The sequence below is a fragment of the Rhinoraja longicauda genome, chromosome 25, assembly GCF_053455715.1.
Source record: "Rhinoraja longicauda isolate Sanriku21f chromosome 25, sRhiLon1.1, whole genome shotgun sequence".
Lineage (NCBI taxonomy): Eukaryota > Metazoa > Chordata > Chondrichthyes > Rajiformes > Arhynchobatidae > Rhinoraja > Rhinoraja longicauda.
In genome coordinates this window covers 2382936-2399324 of record NC_135977.1, presented here as the reverse complement: position 1 = coordinate 2399324, position 16389 = coordinate 2382936, and the positions used below count along the sequence as shown (strand labels likewise).

Below are 16389 nucleotides of genomic sequence, written 5' to 3'. Positions count from 1 at the left end.
AACCAAACCCAGATGGTATAAAAATGGCAGTGACACCAGTTAGAACTCATCACTGGCAAAAATGTTATTAATGTTTCAGCAAAGTTAAAGTTGGTCATCAAAATAAACACAACTTACCTAGTATCTTCTAACCACACCTGCCCAGTATGCTCTCGGATTATTTTACAATGGTCTCCCGAAACAAGTTTATTGCCAGGAAATGATAAATCGCAGCCTAAAAGGAAAAAAAACATAAATTGAAGTGACAAAATTTTGATGGGAGTTTCATTTATTCTATCATTTAGCTGACATTTTTTTGGGCAGTGCTAATAATTTACATTTATTACCAACATAAATATTGATGGTGTCCAATTCTAAATGTAGGAAAAAAAACTGCAGATGCTCGTTCAAATCAAAGGTAGACACAAACTGCTGGAGTTACTCAGCGGGTCAGGCAGCATCTCGGGAGAGAAGGAATGGGTGACGTTTCGGGTCGAGACCCTTCTTCAGACTGATGTCAGGGGAGGGGGCGGGGCTGAGTTACTCCAGCATTTTGTGTCTACCTTCGTGTCCAATTCTATTACAGATGCAAAACAATTGCAAATGTTGGCAGCTTCTGACCAGAAACAGACCAACACATTGCAAACCTCAATCAGCCTCATTTACTCAACAATTAGATTCCCTGATCTTTTCCTCTTTAGGGCCAATCCACTTTAGCAGGACACTGCATCAACTTCATTAAGAGCACTCTCACACAAATTACTGTGAGCAACGACACAGAAAACACAAAAAAAAGAAAATGTTAGCTTAAGCAACTTGTAATATGTCACAAGCCATTGTCCAATTGCTACCAGTCTCGCTTCCAAATCAAACGGACGAGAGTTCAAATACCAGGACGAGGATATGATGCTCATTTTTCAGGCTTACAATCCAGTGCAGTGCTGAAAAAAATGCCAGATAAAATGAATCTGTTTGCTTTCAGGTGAACGTTCCAAAACACTCTACGACATAACTTCAAGAACTTGGGGAGCTCTACCTACATCCTTGCTAATATTTACTGAACAACTATCTCTGAAATTGCTGCTTGTGGAATCCCTGTTGTGAGGAAATTAACTACATGTTCCCAAGAAGTCATTTTCGTTTACAGTATTTCATTATTTGTAAAAAGCTTTGGGGCACTCAAACATTGAGAAACAAAACACAAATCTTTCTATCTGAACACTCAAAGCCATTAATTCTCAAGTTTTCAACCTCCAATCATGCAGAGACAAAAATCAAAATAATTAACCAAAGAAACTAGACAATACCTTTTTAATTATTCTGGTCACATACGCATCCAGTTTTGATTTTCCTACCACTGGCTGGCATGCATTCAGCTAGCCATCTCTAAACTCTGCAACCTCCTATCAAAATTCCTTTTTTAAAGAAAATAATTTCATTAAACCAAAAAAAAAGACACCATCTCCAGAGATTCTCCAGGCTAGGCTGCATCTCTGGAGAATATGGATAGGTGATGCTTTTGATCGGGATCCTTCTTGTGACATTGTGTGTGTGTGCCTGTGCCTGTCTGTCTGTGTGTGTGTGTGTGTGCCTGTGCGTGCTTGCCTGTGTGTGCCTGTGTGTCTGCGTGTGTGTGTGTGTGTGTGTCTGCGTGTGTGTGTGGAAGCTGGAGGAGAGGAAAGCTTGGCAGGTAATTGGTTGATAATAGGCTGATACAGGTGGAGGTGGAAGGAGGTGTGTGGGGTGAGGTTTGATCGGCAGATGGTTAGACAATCGGCAGAAATAAAAAGACAGGAGATGTGGGACTAAAGGATTGAAGAGTTACGAATTGCGATGTTAGAGGAAGGGGATGTAGGTGGAAAGGGAGGGGAAAGTGATAATTATGGCCTACTGACAAGAAATGAGAGTTCAGGCCAAGACAAGATCAGATAGTCAACACCACATCTGTTAATTGACTGGCATAGCACATCAACAGTTCTTGCTAAGGTGAGGTACAAATACCAAATCTATTTAACAAGTTCCCATCTAGCCAAGCAACAAGGATCAAGGAATGGGGATACATTTTAGATGGAAAAATCTCTTGAAGAATTTCATTCATAAGTGACACATTGAAAAGGTACAGAATAATCTTGATACTGTGTTGCCAGGAAATATCCAGTATCACAAGCCCCACAAATCTCTCCGGGGACATTAGTTCTGCAATCCTAGAATAAATGTTACATCTCCCAGGGGAGAGGAGATACACTCCATTAACTTTAATGACTGGTTTCCACCAAAAGTAGAGGCTGACACCTGAGCAGTTCTACACAAAGACTTCATTTACAACATGCTTACAGGAGTTGAAAAGTCACAAAATAGTCCTTGAAAAGAGCAGTCCGTGATACAGCAGCCAACAAGGTCTGAACTTTCACCAGGGAAAGCTGGATCTTTATATTCGGGGCCCCCAAGTCAAACAATATTGGAGCACGGTTCAAATGATGTCATGCACATGTGGGTGCTGCAGACTAAAATGAGTAATCTTCATCTGGTGAAAGGCATTATGGACAAATATCAAGCGTTGAGAAGAAAGAAAATTCAAGGTCAGCACAAACAAAAAATCTTCCTCCCCAAAACTGGAAATTCCACCCAATCTCCCAGTCCAATTAAATTTAAAACACAAAGCAATTCCCAGCTTTCAAATAGCACCTCTCCCCAGCAACTCCAATGCTTCATTGCTGCCCCTGCTGAAATGAAACACTTCCCCACCCCCGCAAACTCATTCTGGCACAGGACAGTTTAGCTAAAAATTCAAGTTATGCAAATTATTTCAAATTTCTGCATCTGTTAGAATTCCTTCTCACCAAGAGGATAACTAATGCACCAAGTGTCCTGCGTATGTACACACACACTCTCAATAGCAATGGTGAAATGAAGTGTCGTAAAAAGAAGCCACGGTTTGAATGGTATAGTAATGGGCAAAGATGTTCAAGTACCCAAAGATTTTGTTCTACTTCACATTCATCTTATCAACTGGGAAGATCATAAATAGTTGGTTCATATAACTTTAACACAGCATTTTTGTTCTACCACATAGTTCAGTCTAAGAATGAATTTAACAGGGAACAACACCATAGTGGTTAGGTAACTCTAGTAACTCAAACACCCAAATTAATAATCCAGAGACAAGAGTTCAAATCCCACTGAGAGCGTCTAAATTTAAACAAAAAAAAAATCATTCTAGGTGATCTTGGAACAACGTGACTTTTTAAAAACACAAATGATTATTGAAATTTATGAGGAAAAAACCCCACTGTCCTGATCTAGTTTGGCTTCTATGTGACCTTTCATTCCAAGGCAGTGTGCAATGCTGGGGTTTCCAGTGATGCCCACATGCTATGACTGAGCACCAAAAGTGAACACTGCCCTTCAAAGCAAATGTAACAATATCTATATCAGAGATGCCATTTGCTCATAGCGCCCTTACTTGCAGGATAAATGTTATGAACAAACATTTTGTCTGCTTCATTAAGTAGTACAAGTCTGTCCATCCCAACCGAGATCTATTTCTATGTAGATCAGGGAAGGGCTCGACTGTGATGGTGCTTCCGTTACTGGAGTGACAGCCAGAGTTTAAGTCCAGAGAGACAAATTTTAATTCCCTTTTCTCCAGCTAGCGATTTTACATTCAAATAGTAAATGTGAAACTTGGGCTATTCCCAGCACCGGTGCCCTAAACCTACCAGACTGCAGTTACAAATCCATTTGCTTCACCAATGTCCTTCAAAGGAAATCTGTCACCACCATCCAGTCTGGCCTGACCACAGACCGAGCTGACTTTTAATTGCTTATTCAGTTCGGGGTCAATTGGGGTAATGAATGTCAACATTATATTGATGTCCACATTCTTGGGATGAATTTTTTAAGTTGAAGAGATTTCTGTTTTAAGTTCCACAGCCGCAATCTCTTAAGTTTAGTTTAGAGATACAGCGTGGAAACGGGCCCTTCGGCCCAAGTCCACACCGACCAGCGATCCCCGTACACAAACACTAGCCTACACACTAGGGATAATTTACAATCTTTACCAAAGCCAATTAATCTACAAATCTGTACGTCTTTGGAGTGTCAAGAGGAAACCGGAGTGCGTGGGGAAAACCCATGTGGTCACGGGAAGAATGTCAAACTCCATACAGAGTGCACCCGCAGTCAGAATCGAACTTGGGTGTCTGGCGCTGTAAGACAGCAACACTATTGCACCATGCCACCCTCTTCTTGTACATTGGCTTCATATGGTAAACTAAAACCGTTTCAAGGCAACAAAAAGTTGAGGTACTTTTTCAAAATAGGAACTGAGGCATTCTAAAGGAACATGCAAATAAACAATGAATATCTTTCAAACTAAATCTGGGCAAATGGTACAAGATTGAAGGTGGGGATAAGGCACGATAAGTTAACAATGTTGGTGAGTAAGTGGAAGTAATGCCTTCAGATGATGCTAAGGGGAAGCAAAAAGATGCGATACAGAAAAAAATCAACAAGAGCTCCTTGGTTGGGCTGGGCGTTGATTGCAGTGCCTGGTGTGGAAGCAGGAAGAGAAGCAGTTGAAAGGGATTTTCAGGCTCTGTCTGGAATTGAGAGCAGGTCAAAAGGGGCTTTACTCGGCCTATAGCTGGCACATGAGCAGCAGTTCTAGCTGCTCAATTGCTTGGGAGGAATAAGAAAGGAATGTGACATGTGGTCCACACAGCAAGGGTGGTATTTCCCTGACACGCTGCAGTGAATCATTTAAAACTTAACTGAATCAAAAGAGGAATTGAGACATGCCAAAGGAACATTACAGTAGGCATTGAATATCTTTCAAACTAAATGGAATCAGAGTCATACAACAGAGACTGCCCTTCAGTCCAACACGTCCATGCCAACCAAGATGCCCTATTTGCACTAGTCCCACCTCCCTGCATTTGGCCCATATCCCTAAACCTTCCCTATCCATGTACCTGTACCAATATCTTTTGAACGTTGTTATTGTACCTGCCTCAACTACCTCCACTGGCAGCTCGTTCCGTAAACCCACCACCCTGTGTGAAAAGGTTTCCCCTCAGAATCCTATTAAATCTTTCCCTTCTCACCATAAACCCATGTTCTCTGGTTCTTGATTTGGCAGGCAAAAGACTCTGTGCATTCGCTCTATCTATTCCTCTCAATCAGAACCAATACTGGGTGCTGAAGGGCATGTTCCTATGGTGACCTGGTCTAGATGCTGCCTGATCCGCTGAGTTACTCCAGCACTTTGTGTTTATCTCATCTCTTCAGTGTCAGCCCAGATTGGGCGCTAGAATCTCAAATGAGACTTGCATCATAATCTTCAGACTCGGGAGAGGGAATTACTTAATGAATCGCAGCCGATAACCTGTGAGGCAACGAAAAGGCAAATTGAAATCTGTGCACCAGCACACTGGAAAAAATCATTTCCCTTTTACCTCCTGAGCAATTGGGGAAATACGAACAATTGGGGAAATACATTTACTTTTACATAACAGCCAGTTAGAGCATAACAGCCAGTTAGAGTTTGAAACAGAAGATGAGGGATGGCACTGTTGGCCTATTCAATTGTTGCAGTCAAAAATAAAAAGAACTACATTTAAAACGCATTTGGACATGGATAGGAAATCTTACGAGGGATACGAGTCAAATGGGACTAGCTTAGATTGGATATCAAGGACTCTTGGACTCTGGAGATTACAGATGTGGGAAACTTGAGCAAAAACGGCCAGAGTAGCTCAGCAGGTCAGGCAACAGAAGACCATAGATCAGAACAGAAGCATTTGGCCATTTGTCCAATCAAGTATGATCTGTCATTTGATTGTGGCTGATCTACTTTTCCCTCTCAACCCTATTCTCCTGCCTTCTCACTGTAACCTTTGACGCCTTTACTAATCAAGTGGCGTAGCGGTAGAGCTACTACCTCACAGCGCCAGAGACCTGGGTTCCTTCCTGACTACGGGTGCTGTCTGTAGGGAGCTTGTACGTTCTCCCCGTGATCTGCGTGGTTTTTCTCCGAGATCTTCGGTTTCCTCCCACACTCCAAAGGCGTACAGGTAGGCTAATTGGCTTGGTATAAATGTAAAATTGTCTCTAGTGTGAATGTAGGGTGGTGTTAATGTGCGGGGATCGCTGGTCGGTGCGGACTCGTTGGGCCTGTTTCCACGCGGTATCTCTAAAGTAAACTAAAGAACATGTCAATCATTGTTTTAAAAGTACCCACTGACCTTGCCTCCACAGCCATCTGTGGCAATTAATCCCACAGATTCACCAACCTCTGGCTAAAGAAATTCTTCCTCATCTCCATTCTAAAGATACAGTAAACCTTTGTTAGAATGGACCATTGGGGGGGAGGGGGGAATGGTGTCCATTATTGCTAATTGCCCGCTATAACCGAGTAAGGTATTATTATTATGTAGTTAAAATAAAGAACTGCAGATGATGGTTAATGCACAAAAGATCACAAAGTGCTGGAGTAACTCAGTGGGACAGGCAATATCTCTGGTAAACATGGACAGGTGGCATCGGGACCCTTGTTTAGACTGATTCAGTCTGCTGAATTACTCCAGCGATGCTGCTGGGCTACCCCAGTGAGCCCTTCTTCATCAGCTACCAAACAATCCTGTGGTTGCAGCTGACATTGTAGCCCCTGGCCGGCAACCCTTTCTTCAGGCCGCTGTTAATGACAGGGCACGCTCGGTCACCGCAGGACTCCCTCCCCTCGAACCTGCTGCCGCTTCCTCTTGTCGGCCGTCGCTTTGTCCGCTCCCCGCTCCACTTCCTTCCATCGCTTTGTCCATTCTGCCACTGCCTCCTCCACCGTCGCCTCCTCCTCCTCCTTCCCCACAGTCGCTGACATCTTCCATGGTGGAGTGCGTTGCAACTCCAGGGGAGGTGGTGGAGGAGGCGGCAGTGGAAGGGAGGAAGAGGCCGAGTGAACTGAGCGACGGGAGGAGCAGAACGGGGAGCGGACAAAGGGAAGGCCGATAGGATGAAGCGGTAGCTGGTGAGAGGGGAGACAGTCCCACAGTGACCAAGCGAGTCCTGTCAGTGGCAGCGGCCTGCAGAAAGCGTTGTGTCCAGGGGCTACAACGTGAGCCGCAACGGTCCGTGCTGTTGTTGAAGAATGGCCCAAACCGGGTGGGCAGTGTCGGAAGCCGGGGCTGGAGGCAGCTGAGGAGGCAGGCGTGGCACTACAAGGCTGTACGATATAACCAAGATCCATTAAAATGGGGTCTGTCAAAACAAGGGTTTACTGTACATCTTTTTATTCTACGGTTGTGCCCTCTGGTCCCAGACTCAATGAGAACAATTTCAGTGAGAACATCTAAGGAGGGAATGGACAGACGATGTTTCTGGTTGGGACTCATCTTCAGACCATAAAAAAAAAAAGAATACTTGTGATCCCAAATACTTTTTTTTCTTTAAGGACATAACAGTTAATAATGGTTTGTTAGAAACAATGACTGCGTTATTGCCTTGAGTGAACAAATCTTAATTCAGCCTTTTCCAGTCCAAAATGAAAGAAAGGTCGTTAACACGACCCCAATCGCCCCACATTGCCACACTGCTCGGTTCTGAAGGGCCACTGACCCAAAACATCAACTGCTTTCTCTTTCCACAGATGCTGCTTGACGGCATGTGCATAATTTGGAGATACAGCAATGAAATAGGCCCTACAACTGTTTTTGTTTTTGAACAGGCCCTACTACAAAATTTGTTTTTGTCTCACTTTCTAACCATTTCTGTATACACAAATACACTCCATTCCCCCCTGTACTCTAGTCATCCAGCATACCCCCACTGTAATTAACCTCAACCCTCCCTTCCCCATGCACCCCATACCCACCACGCTTCACCCCTCACCCTTCTCCTCACCCTCCATCCTTGCTCCCACCTTTCCCCTCACCATTCCCCTTTCCATTCCTCGCCCTCCCAACCACTCACCTCGCCCTTCTCTCCCACCCCTCCCACACCATTCCCCTCTTCCTTACCCTTCCCCCCATACCCTTCCACTCTCACTCCCCTCTCCCATTCTTCAACCTCCTCCTTCACCCACCCTCACCCTTCCACCCTCAACCCCCTCACCATTCCCCCCATATTCCCCCCTCGCCCCTCCCTCACTCTTGCACCCGCCCTCACCGTTCCCCCACCCCCCTCCTCTCCCTCACCCTTCCCCCAGCCCCCCTCTCCCTCCCTTCCCCATCCCCTCTCCCTCACCCTTCCCCCAGCCCCCCTCTCCCCCACCTCTCCCTTCCCCATCCCCCTCCCCCCTCTCCCCCACCCTCCCTCACCCCTTCATCTCCTCCCTCCCTCTCCCCCCCTCTCCCTCACCCTTCCCCACCCCAGCCCTCAGCCTCCCACCTTCATCTCCTCCCTCCCTCACCCTTCCCCAGCCCCCCTCTCCCCCTCCCCCTCTCTTCCCCCATCCCCCCTCACCCTCCCCCCAGCCCCCCTCTCCCCCACCTCTCCTCACCCCTCCCTCCCTTCCCCCATCCCCCTCTCCCTTCCCCCATCCCCATCTCCCTTCCCCCAGCCCCCTCTCCCCCACCCCCCCTACTCTCCCTCACCCTTCCCTCATCCCTCAGCCTCCCACCTTCATCTCCTCCCTCCCTCTCCCTCACCCTTCCCCCACCCCACCCCTCAGCCTCCCACCTTCATCTCCTCCCTCCCTCCCTCTCCCCACCTCTCCCTCACCCTTCCTCCTGCCGATGGTCCACTCGCTGTTCACCAGCAGGATGTGGCTGTTGCTGTCTGGGTCGATGCGGCTCAGGCGGCCCCAGGCCTGGCTCTGCAGCGGCTGCATGGCGGCCTCGGGCCTGGGTCTCAGCCTCGGCCTTTCCTGTAGCGGAGCCGGGGGAGGGAGGGGGGCTTCGCCGGCTTGCACCGCCCGACAGTCCGCTCCACTACGCTTCGAGCCGAGGCGCCCGGGCGGTGATCACAGCATCTCTCGCTGGGCGCCGCTCGCCCCGCGTTGCGTTCCCCTTCCTCCTCCGCCGCCAGCTGACAGGGCGGGGCGGCGGCCGTGTAAGGTCCCGCCCCCTACACGCGCCCATTGGCTGGACGGGCCAGTGACGAGCTCGCTAACTGGTTCAGGCCCACGTCAGTCATCCAGCCACGGACCAGCTCCCGCCCACTACCAGCGCCCATTGGTTGGACGGGCTGGCAGCGGGGCATCTGACTGGTCCAACCCCACATCAATCACGCCCGGACCGAGGTCCGTCCCCCCACCCACGCCCATTGGGTAAAAGGGCCAGAGGCGGTGCATCTAATTGGTCCAGCCCCACGTCCATCATCCCCGACTCATCTCCCTCCCCCGCCCGCGCCCATTGGCTGAACGGGCAAGCAGCAGACCCACTGATTGGTTCGACACTACGTCAATCACTCATGGATTCCCAGGTCCAACCCCCGCCCGCGCCCATTGGCTGAACGGGCGAGCGTCGTGCTCTCTAACTGGTCTAGCCCCACGTCAATCAAGAAGGACCAACCAGCTCCCGCCTTTCTCCCACTCTCATTGGTCAGCCGGCCTGGAGGACGGCGCTCTGACTGGTCCAGCCCCGCGTCAATTACATCCCCACCCCCCCCCGCCCGCTGCCATTGGGTGGTCCTGCAAGGGGCGGGCCCTCCGATTAGTCCAACCCCAACGCCGATCACGTGATCCCCTGCCGCCCTCCGCCCCCCCCCCCCAGCGGCCGCTTCCGGAATGGCAGCCTCAGGCAGCCAGATTGCAGCAGGCTGGCGCCCTTCGGCCCATCTCGTCCATGCTGACCAATAGACAATAGACAATAGGTGCAGGAGTAGGCCATTCAGCCCTTCGAGCCAGCACCGCCATTCAATGTGATCATGGCTGATCATTCTCAATCAGTACCCCGTTCCTGCCTTCTCCCCATACCCCCTCACTCCGCTATCCTTAAGAGCTCTATCCAGCTCTCTCTTGAAAGCATCCAACGAACTGGCCTCCACTGCCTTCTGAGGCAGAGAACTCCACATCTTCACCACTCTCTGACTGAAAAAGTTCTTCCTCATCTCCGTTCTAAATGGCCTACCCCTTATTCTTAAACTGTGACCAAGATGAGCCATCGAAGCTACCTCCAATTTCCCAGCATTTAGATTAGTTTGGTTTATTGTCACATGTACCGAGAGAGCATCCTAATGCATGGCATCCCTGTGTGGTACCTCAGCTGCACGGAGGCAGAAAGGAAAGCTGTACAGCGGGTAGTCCATAGAGCTCAGAAGACCATCGGAACACAGCTACCAGACTTGGAGGGCATCTACAACACACGATGCCTCAGAAAAGCCACCAGTATCCACAAAGACTCTTCACACCCCTGCAACAGTCTGTTCGAACTCCTTCCATCGGGCAGACGATACAAGGCCTGCGACGCCCGCACCTCCATACTCAGGAACAGTTTCATCCCCAGGGCCATAGTTGCTATGAACCGGTCCTGCTGAGCCGGATGGTCACATCGCACAGTGATCCGGCACAGATCAACTTGCACTTTATCTTGTCTAAAACTGTTACAATTGTTTCGTTGGGTTGCTGTTGTCGAAATTAATTAAACTATTGCATCGTATGGGAGGCGCATTCCCAATCTCGTTGTACCCCTGGGTACAATGACAATAAAGATATATTGTATTGTATTGTATTGTATTGTACAGTGTAACATAGGAACATAGAAAATAGATGCAGGAGGAGGCCATTCGGCCCTTCGAGCCAGCGCCGCCATTCAAGATGATCATGGCTGATCATCCAAAATCAGTGCCCCATGCCTGCTTTCTCCCCGTACCCCTTTCTTCCCTTTGCCCCAAGAGCTAAATCTAACTCTCTCATGAAAACATCCAGTGAATCGGCCTCCACTGCCTTCTGTGGCAGAGAATCCCACAGATTCACAACTCTCTGGGTGAAAAGATTTTTCCTCGTCTCAGTCCTCACAAATCTTTTTGTGTGGGAAGGAACTGCAGATGCTGGTTTACACCGAAGATAGACACTAAATGCTGGAGTAACTCAGTGGGACACACAGCATCTCTGGAGAGAAGGAATGGGTGACGTTTCAGGTCGAGACCCTTCTTCGAACTGGCTCCCTTGTAAAAAAAAGCCTAAATAAACACCGGGGGATTTAACAACGGCCGCTCTGGCACCAGTGACAGATATGGCACCTAAACAATCAGTACTGCAACACTGGTTATTGGTTTTCAGTTTCAAATTATCAGTAAGCAGACGACGATCAAGGAAATGGAGGATGGTTCATTGTTAGCTGAGGGGAAGGTGACAAGGAGGCATACAATCAGTAAAATTAATCAGGACAGTGAAACTAGTCAGATAACTGGGGTGGAGGAAGGACAGAGGAAAACCAAGGGTTATATTTTTATATTTCACATTTCAGATACAGCGCTGAAACAGGCCTTTTCGGCCCACCAAGTCTGCGCCGCCCAGCGATCCCCGCACATTAACACTATCCTACACACACTAGGGACAATTTTTACATTTACCCAGTCAATTAACCTACATACCTGTACATCTTTGGAATGTGGGAGGAAACCGAAGATCTCGGAGAAAACCCACGCAGGTCACGGGGAGAACGTACAAACTCCTTACAGTACAGCACCCGTAGTCAGGATCGAACCTGAGTCTCCGGCGCTGCATTCGCTGTAAAGCAGCAATTCTACCGTTGCGCCACCGTTACTTGAAGTTAGTGCTTTCAAGAGAGAGAGCTAGATAGAGCTCTTAAAGATAGCGGAGTCAGGGGGTATGGGGAGAAGGCAGGAATGGGGTACTGATTGTGAATGATCAGCCATGATCATATTGAATGACGGTGCTGGCTCGAAGGGCCGAATGGCCTACTCCTGCACCTATTGTCCATTGTCTAAATCAAAATTAATAAGTCTGGGTTGTAAGCTGCCCAAAAGAGAGAGTTAGATTTAGGCCTTTGGGCTAAAGGAATCAGGGGATATGGGGAAAAAGCAGGAACGGGGTATTGATTTTAGATGATCAGCCATGATCATATTGAATGGTGGTGCTGGCTTGAAGGGCTGAATGGCCCACTCCTGCACCTATTTTCTATGTTTCTATGAGGTGTTGTTCCTGCAATTTGAGTTGGGCCTCACTCTGACAGTGGAGGAGGCCCAGGACAGAAAGGTCAGTGTGGGAATTAGAGGGGGAGTAAAAGCGTTTAACAACTGGAAGATCGCATGGGCCCAGGCAGACTGAGTGAAGGTGTCATAGAGTTGGCAAGAAGATATCCTTCGGCCCATCTCATTCATGCTGACCAAGATGACCCATCCAAGCTACATCCGATTGCCCGCGTATTGTTTAGTTTAATTTATTGTCATGTGCACCGAGGTACAGCGAAAAACATTTTGTTGCCTGCTAACCAGTCAGCGGAAAGCCTGTACATGATTACGAGCCGTCCACAGTGTACAGATACACGATACAGGGAATAACATGTAGTTTAAAGATTGAAGATAGTCTGAGGGTCTCCAGTGAGGTAGATGGTAGGTCAGGATTGCTCTTTAGTTGTTGATAGGATGGTTCAATTGCCTGATAACAGCTGGGAAGAAACTGTCCCTGAATCTGGAGGTGTGCGTTTTCATGCCAGTATCGCTCTAACCCCTTGCTACCATAACACCATTTTAAAGACATTTGGACAGGTACATGGACAGGAAAGGTTTAGAGGAATACGGACCAGACGCAGGCAGTTGGGACTAGTGTAGATGTGGCATCTTGGTCGACATGGGGAAGTTGGGTCGAGTGGCCTGTTTCCAGGCTCTATGACTCAATGACTGACTCTGACCTTTCCTATCCATGTAATGCTTGGTCTGTTACCAGACCAAGCATAGATCAAGAGACGTGCTCAGACCGTCTAGGCCTGCTGGATCTCCCGGTTGCTAACTATTTTAACTCAACTTCCCATTCTCAAATCCACATCCTATCATTGGCTTCCTCCACTCCCAGAGTGAGGCCACACGCAAACTTGAAGAGCAGTAACTCAGCGGGTCAGGCAGCATCTCTGGAGAACATGGATAGGTGACATTTCACAGTGTGCTAGAGTAATTCAGCGGGTCAGGCAGCATCTCTGGAGAACATGGATAGGTGATGTTTCGGGTCGGGACCCTTCTACAGACTGATTATGGGTTGGGGGTCCCAAGCACACATTCATGCATGCACATATGTACATTTGCACACACACACACTCACACTCATAGGTGCAAACACTTATGAACATGCGTATGCATGCAATGCACATGAGTGCACATGCACGCAGTCACACACATGCAAGCACGCAAATTCATGCAGACGTGCACACACTCACACGCATACATATACATCTGCGTGCACACACATACGCACATACACACATGTGCGTACATGTGCACGTACACACACACACATACACACACTGCAGCCGTGGCTTTCTGTGACGTGATGAATTGCTGGGTTTTGTATTTCTGACAGTGCTGGGATGAACCACCAGAGGGCGGTGCCAGCCCAGTGTTGGCATTGACTGCCCCTGCACTCAGACACTAGCCTGTGGACTCAGACTACAAGGCAGGAACCATAAAGCAGCACTCAATTGTAAACTTATAGTCAGTCATATAGTCGTTGGCTCAACCCATATGGTTCTCTGGTGCTGAGAATTATAAAGATTGATGACTCTTTGAGAGAAAGTCATAGGTGATAGGAGTAGAATTAGGCTATTCGGCCCATCAAGTCTACTCCGCCATTCAATCATGGCTGATCTATCTCTCCCCCTTAACCCCATTCTCCTGCCTTCTCTCACACCTGTACTAATCAAGAAGAAATTACTCATCCCCATCTGAAACGGATGTCCCCTTATCCTGAGGCTCCATCTTCCATCTCCTGTCTCCCACCACACTCCCAGTGCAGGAAAACTTCCTCCCAGCATCTCTATCAATGAGCAACAGTGCACCAGAGTGTAAGGGACTTGCATTAGGGTCCAAGACTTCGAAAAATATATAAAAGTATGTACGATTATGAGTGGCATAGGTAGGGTAGACCCTCAGAACCTTTTTTCCTCAGGGTGGAAATGTCAAAGACTAGAGGGCATAGCTTAAAGGTGAGAGGAGTAATATGGAGAGGGTTTTTTTTACACAGAGAGCAATGGAACCCTGGTACACGTGACAATAATAAACCTAAACCTAGTTTATCTTAGCATCAGGTTCGGCACAGACATTGTGGGCCGAATGGCCTGTTCCTGTGCTGAACTGTTCTTTAAGCTCAAGTTCAAGAGGGTCAGGGAACGTGGGTCAGAGGGAAGGAAGTGAGGAGATTGAAGCTGAAAGGCAACAAAGGCGCGGAGGAGGTCTCAGCTGCAGGTGGGCCTCGGCAGGGGTTGTGTGACGGAAATGTGAGCAGGTGGTTCTACTACCAGAGAGGATGTGGTGTCAGGGAGTCAGCCTGGGGTCACACAAGGAGCAGCCTCAGCTCAGGCAGTAGCCATTGAAATGGACCTGTGATTGATCTGCAAGTAATAAGTCTGTTCATTTTAAACACAGCGGGACTGAAGCACTTGGATTCTCGGCCCTGAAACAGGCCCTTAGGGCTTTGTCTGCATCCTGGGCAGACCAAGCAGGTCTGCTTTAGGAATGGACTTGCATCCAGTTTCACACATTTGAAAAGAGTGTCAATGACATCCGTGATTTACGCAGGTTCATCGAGAGGACATTTTCACAAGGGCTACTGCTAGGAAAGGCTGTGCATTTCTATGGCACTGTAGCACACCTTTCAGCAGAGTTTCAAAGCACTTTGTAGGCATACAAATCGCTCCAAGTGCAGTTTGCTCTGTTAATTCCAACCAGCCGTCTAATCGATTGCTCCTTGTCTGCAAAAGGGTTGCATTAAAAAACTCAAGGAGGAAACTCAGAAAAGTGTAACACATTAAACCTAAAGGTTTAAATGCTATAGTTTATAAACCTAAAGGTTTAAATGTTATATTTTAAGATGTTAATGCACACTCAGAACCTACAACAAGACTTAATCTGAGACCAAAATAAGTTGACCAGGTGGTGTGACGGTGAACCAGCAATAATGTGATAACTCAAGAAGATTTCATTGTCAGCGTGTAACGGGACAGGAAAATGAAATTTCTACTTGCTGCAACTTTACAGGCACGTTAAACGCTACAACAGAACAGATAAATATACAATAAATCCACCTACCACCTGCCAGGCTTTGTCCCTTGTGGTGCAGGCTCGAAGGGCCGAATGGCCTACTCCTGCACCTATTTTCTATGTTTCTATGTCCCACCCCATCGCCCTTTTCCAACCTCTTTCCCCAACTCCTCACAATCTGAAGAAGGGTCCCGACTCGAAATGTCATCTGTCCATTCCTCCCCTGATGCTGCCTGATCTGCTGATGGCATTAGTTTCAGTTTAGTTTATTGTCACCCGCTTTTGTTGATTTTGGCATTAGTTTCAGTTTAGTTTATTGTCATTTATACCGAGGTACAGGGAAAAGCTTTTGATGTATGCTAACTAGTCTGCAGAAAGACAATACATGATTACAATTGAGCCATTTACAGTATTATAGATACATGATAATGTTTAGTGCAAGGTAAACCCAGCAAAGTCCAATTAAGGATAGTCCAAGGGTCACCCAAGAGGTAGATGATGGTTGAGCACTGCTCTCTGGTTGTGGTAGGATGATTCAGTTGCCTGATAACAGCCGGGAAGAAACTGTCCCTGAATCTGGTGGTGTGTGTTTTCACACTTCTATATCTTTTGCCTTATGGGAGATGTGAGAAGAGCAAGTGGCCAGGGTGATTATGCTGCTGGCCTTGCCGAGGCAGCGTGAGGTGTAGATGGTGTCAATAGAAGGGAGTAGGAAAAAAACTGCGGATGCCGGTTTAAATCGAAGATAGACACAAAATGCTGGAGTAACTCAGCGGGTCAGGCAGCATCTCGGGAGAGAAGGAATGGTGACGTTTTGGGTCGAGACGCTTCTTCAGATTGAATTCAGGGGAGGGGGCGGGACAAAGATAGAATGTAGTCGGAGACAGTAAGACTAGTGGGAGAACTGGGAAGGGGGAGGGGATAGAGAGGGAAAGCAAGGGCTTTCCTCTAACTTCAGATACCCCAGCGGTATGAACATTGACCTCTCGCACTTCAGAACCCCAGCGATACGAATATTGACTTCTCTAACTTCAGATAGCCCTTACAATAGAAGAAAGGCTGGTTTGTGTGAAGATCTGGGCTACGTCCATACTTCGTTGCACATTCTTGCGGTCTTGAGTGGAGTTGTTCCCAAACCAATCTGTGATGCATCCTGATAAAATGCTTTCTAACTAGATGTTTTCTTTAACTAGAAACTATTTGCCTGGTAGCTGTCAAAGTTGAGTTAGTTTTTGGGAATTAGATCAATGTGTTCTTTGTTGA

General features: G+C 47.6%; 1 protein-coding gene across 2 annotated transcripts in view; it reads right to left on the bottom strand.

Annotated features, from left to right (window-relative positions):
- The window catches only part of chfr (checkpoint with forkhead and ring finger domains, E3 ubiquitin protein ligase), a 33023-nt gene extending 24001 nt beyond the window's left edge, over nucleotides 1–9022 (bottom strand). For both annotated transcript variants that reach the window (XM_078421379.1, XM_078421380.1), the window contains exons 1-2: nucleotides 8695–9022; nucleotides 118–214 (exon numbers count right to left, since the gene is read on the bottom strand). In XM_078421379.1, coding sequence (XP_078277505.1) covers nucleotides 118–214; nucleotides 8695–8803 — 206 coding nt within the window. In that variant the 5' untranslated portion in view covers nucleotides 8804–9022. The remainder of the gene's footprint in view (nucleotides 1–117; nucleotides 215–8694) is intronic.
- Nucleotides 9023–16389: the final 7367 nt, after the last annotated feature.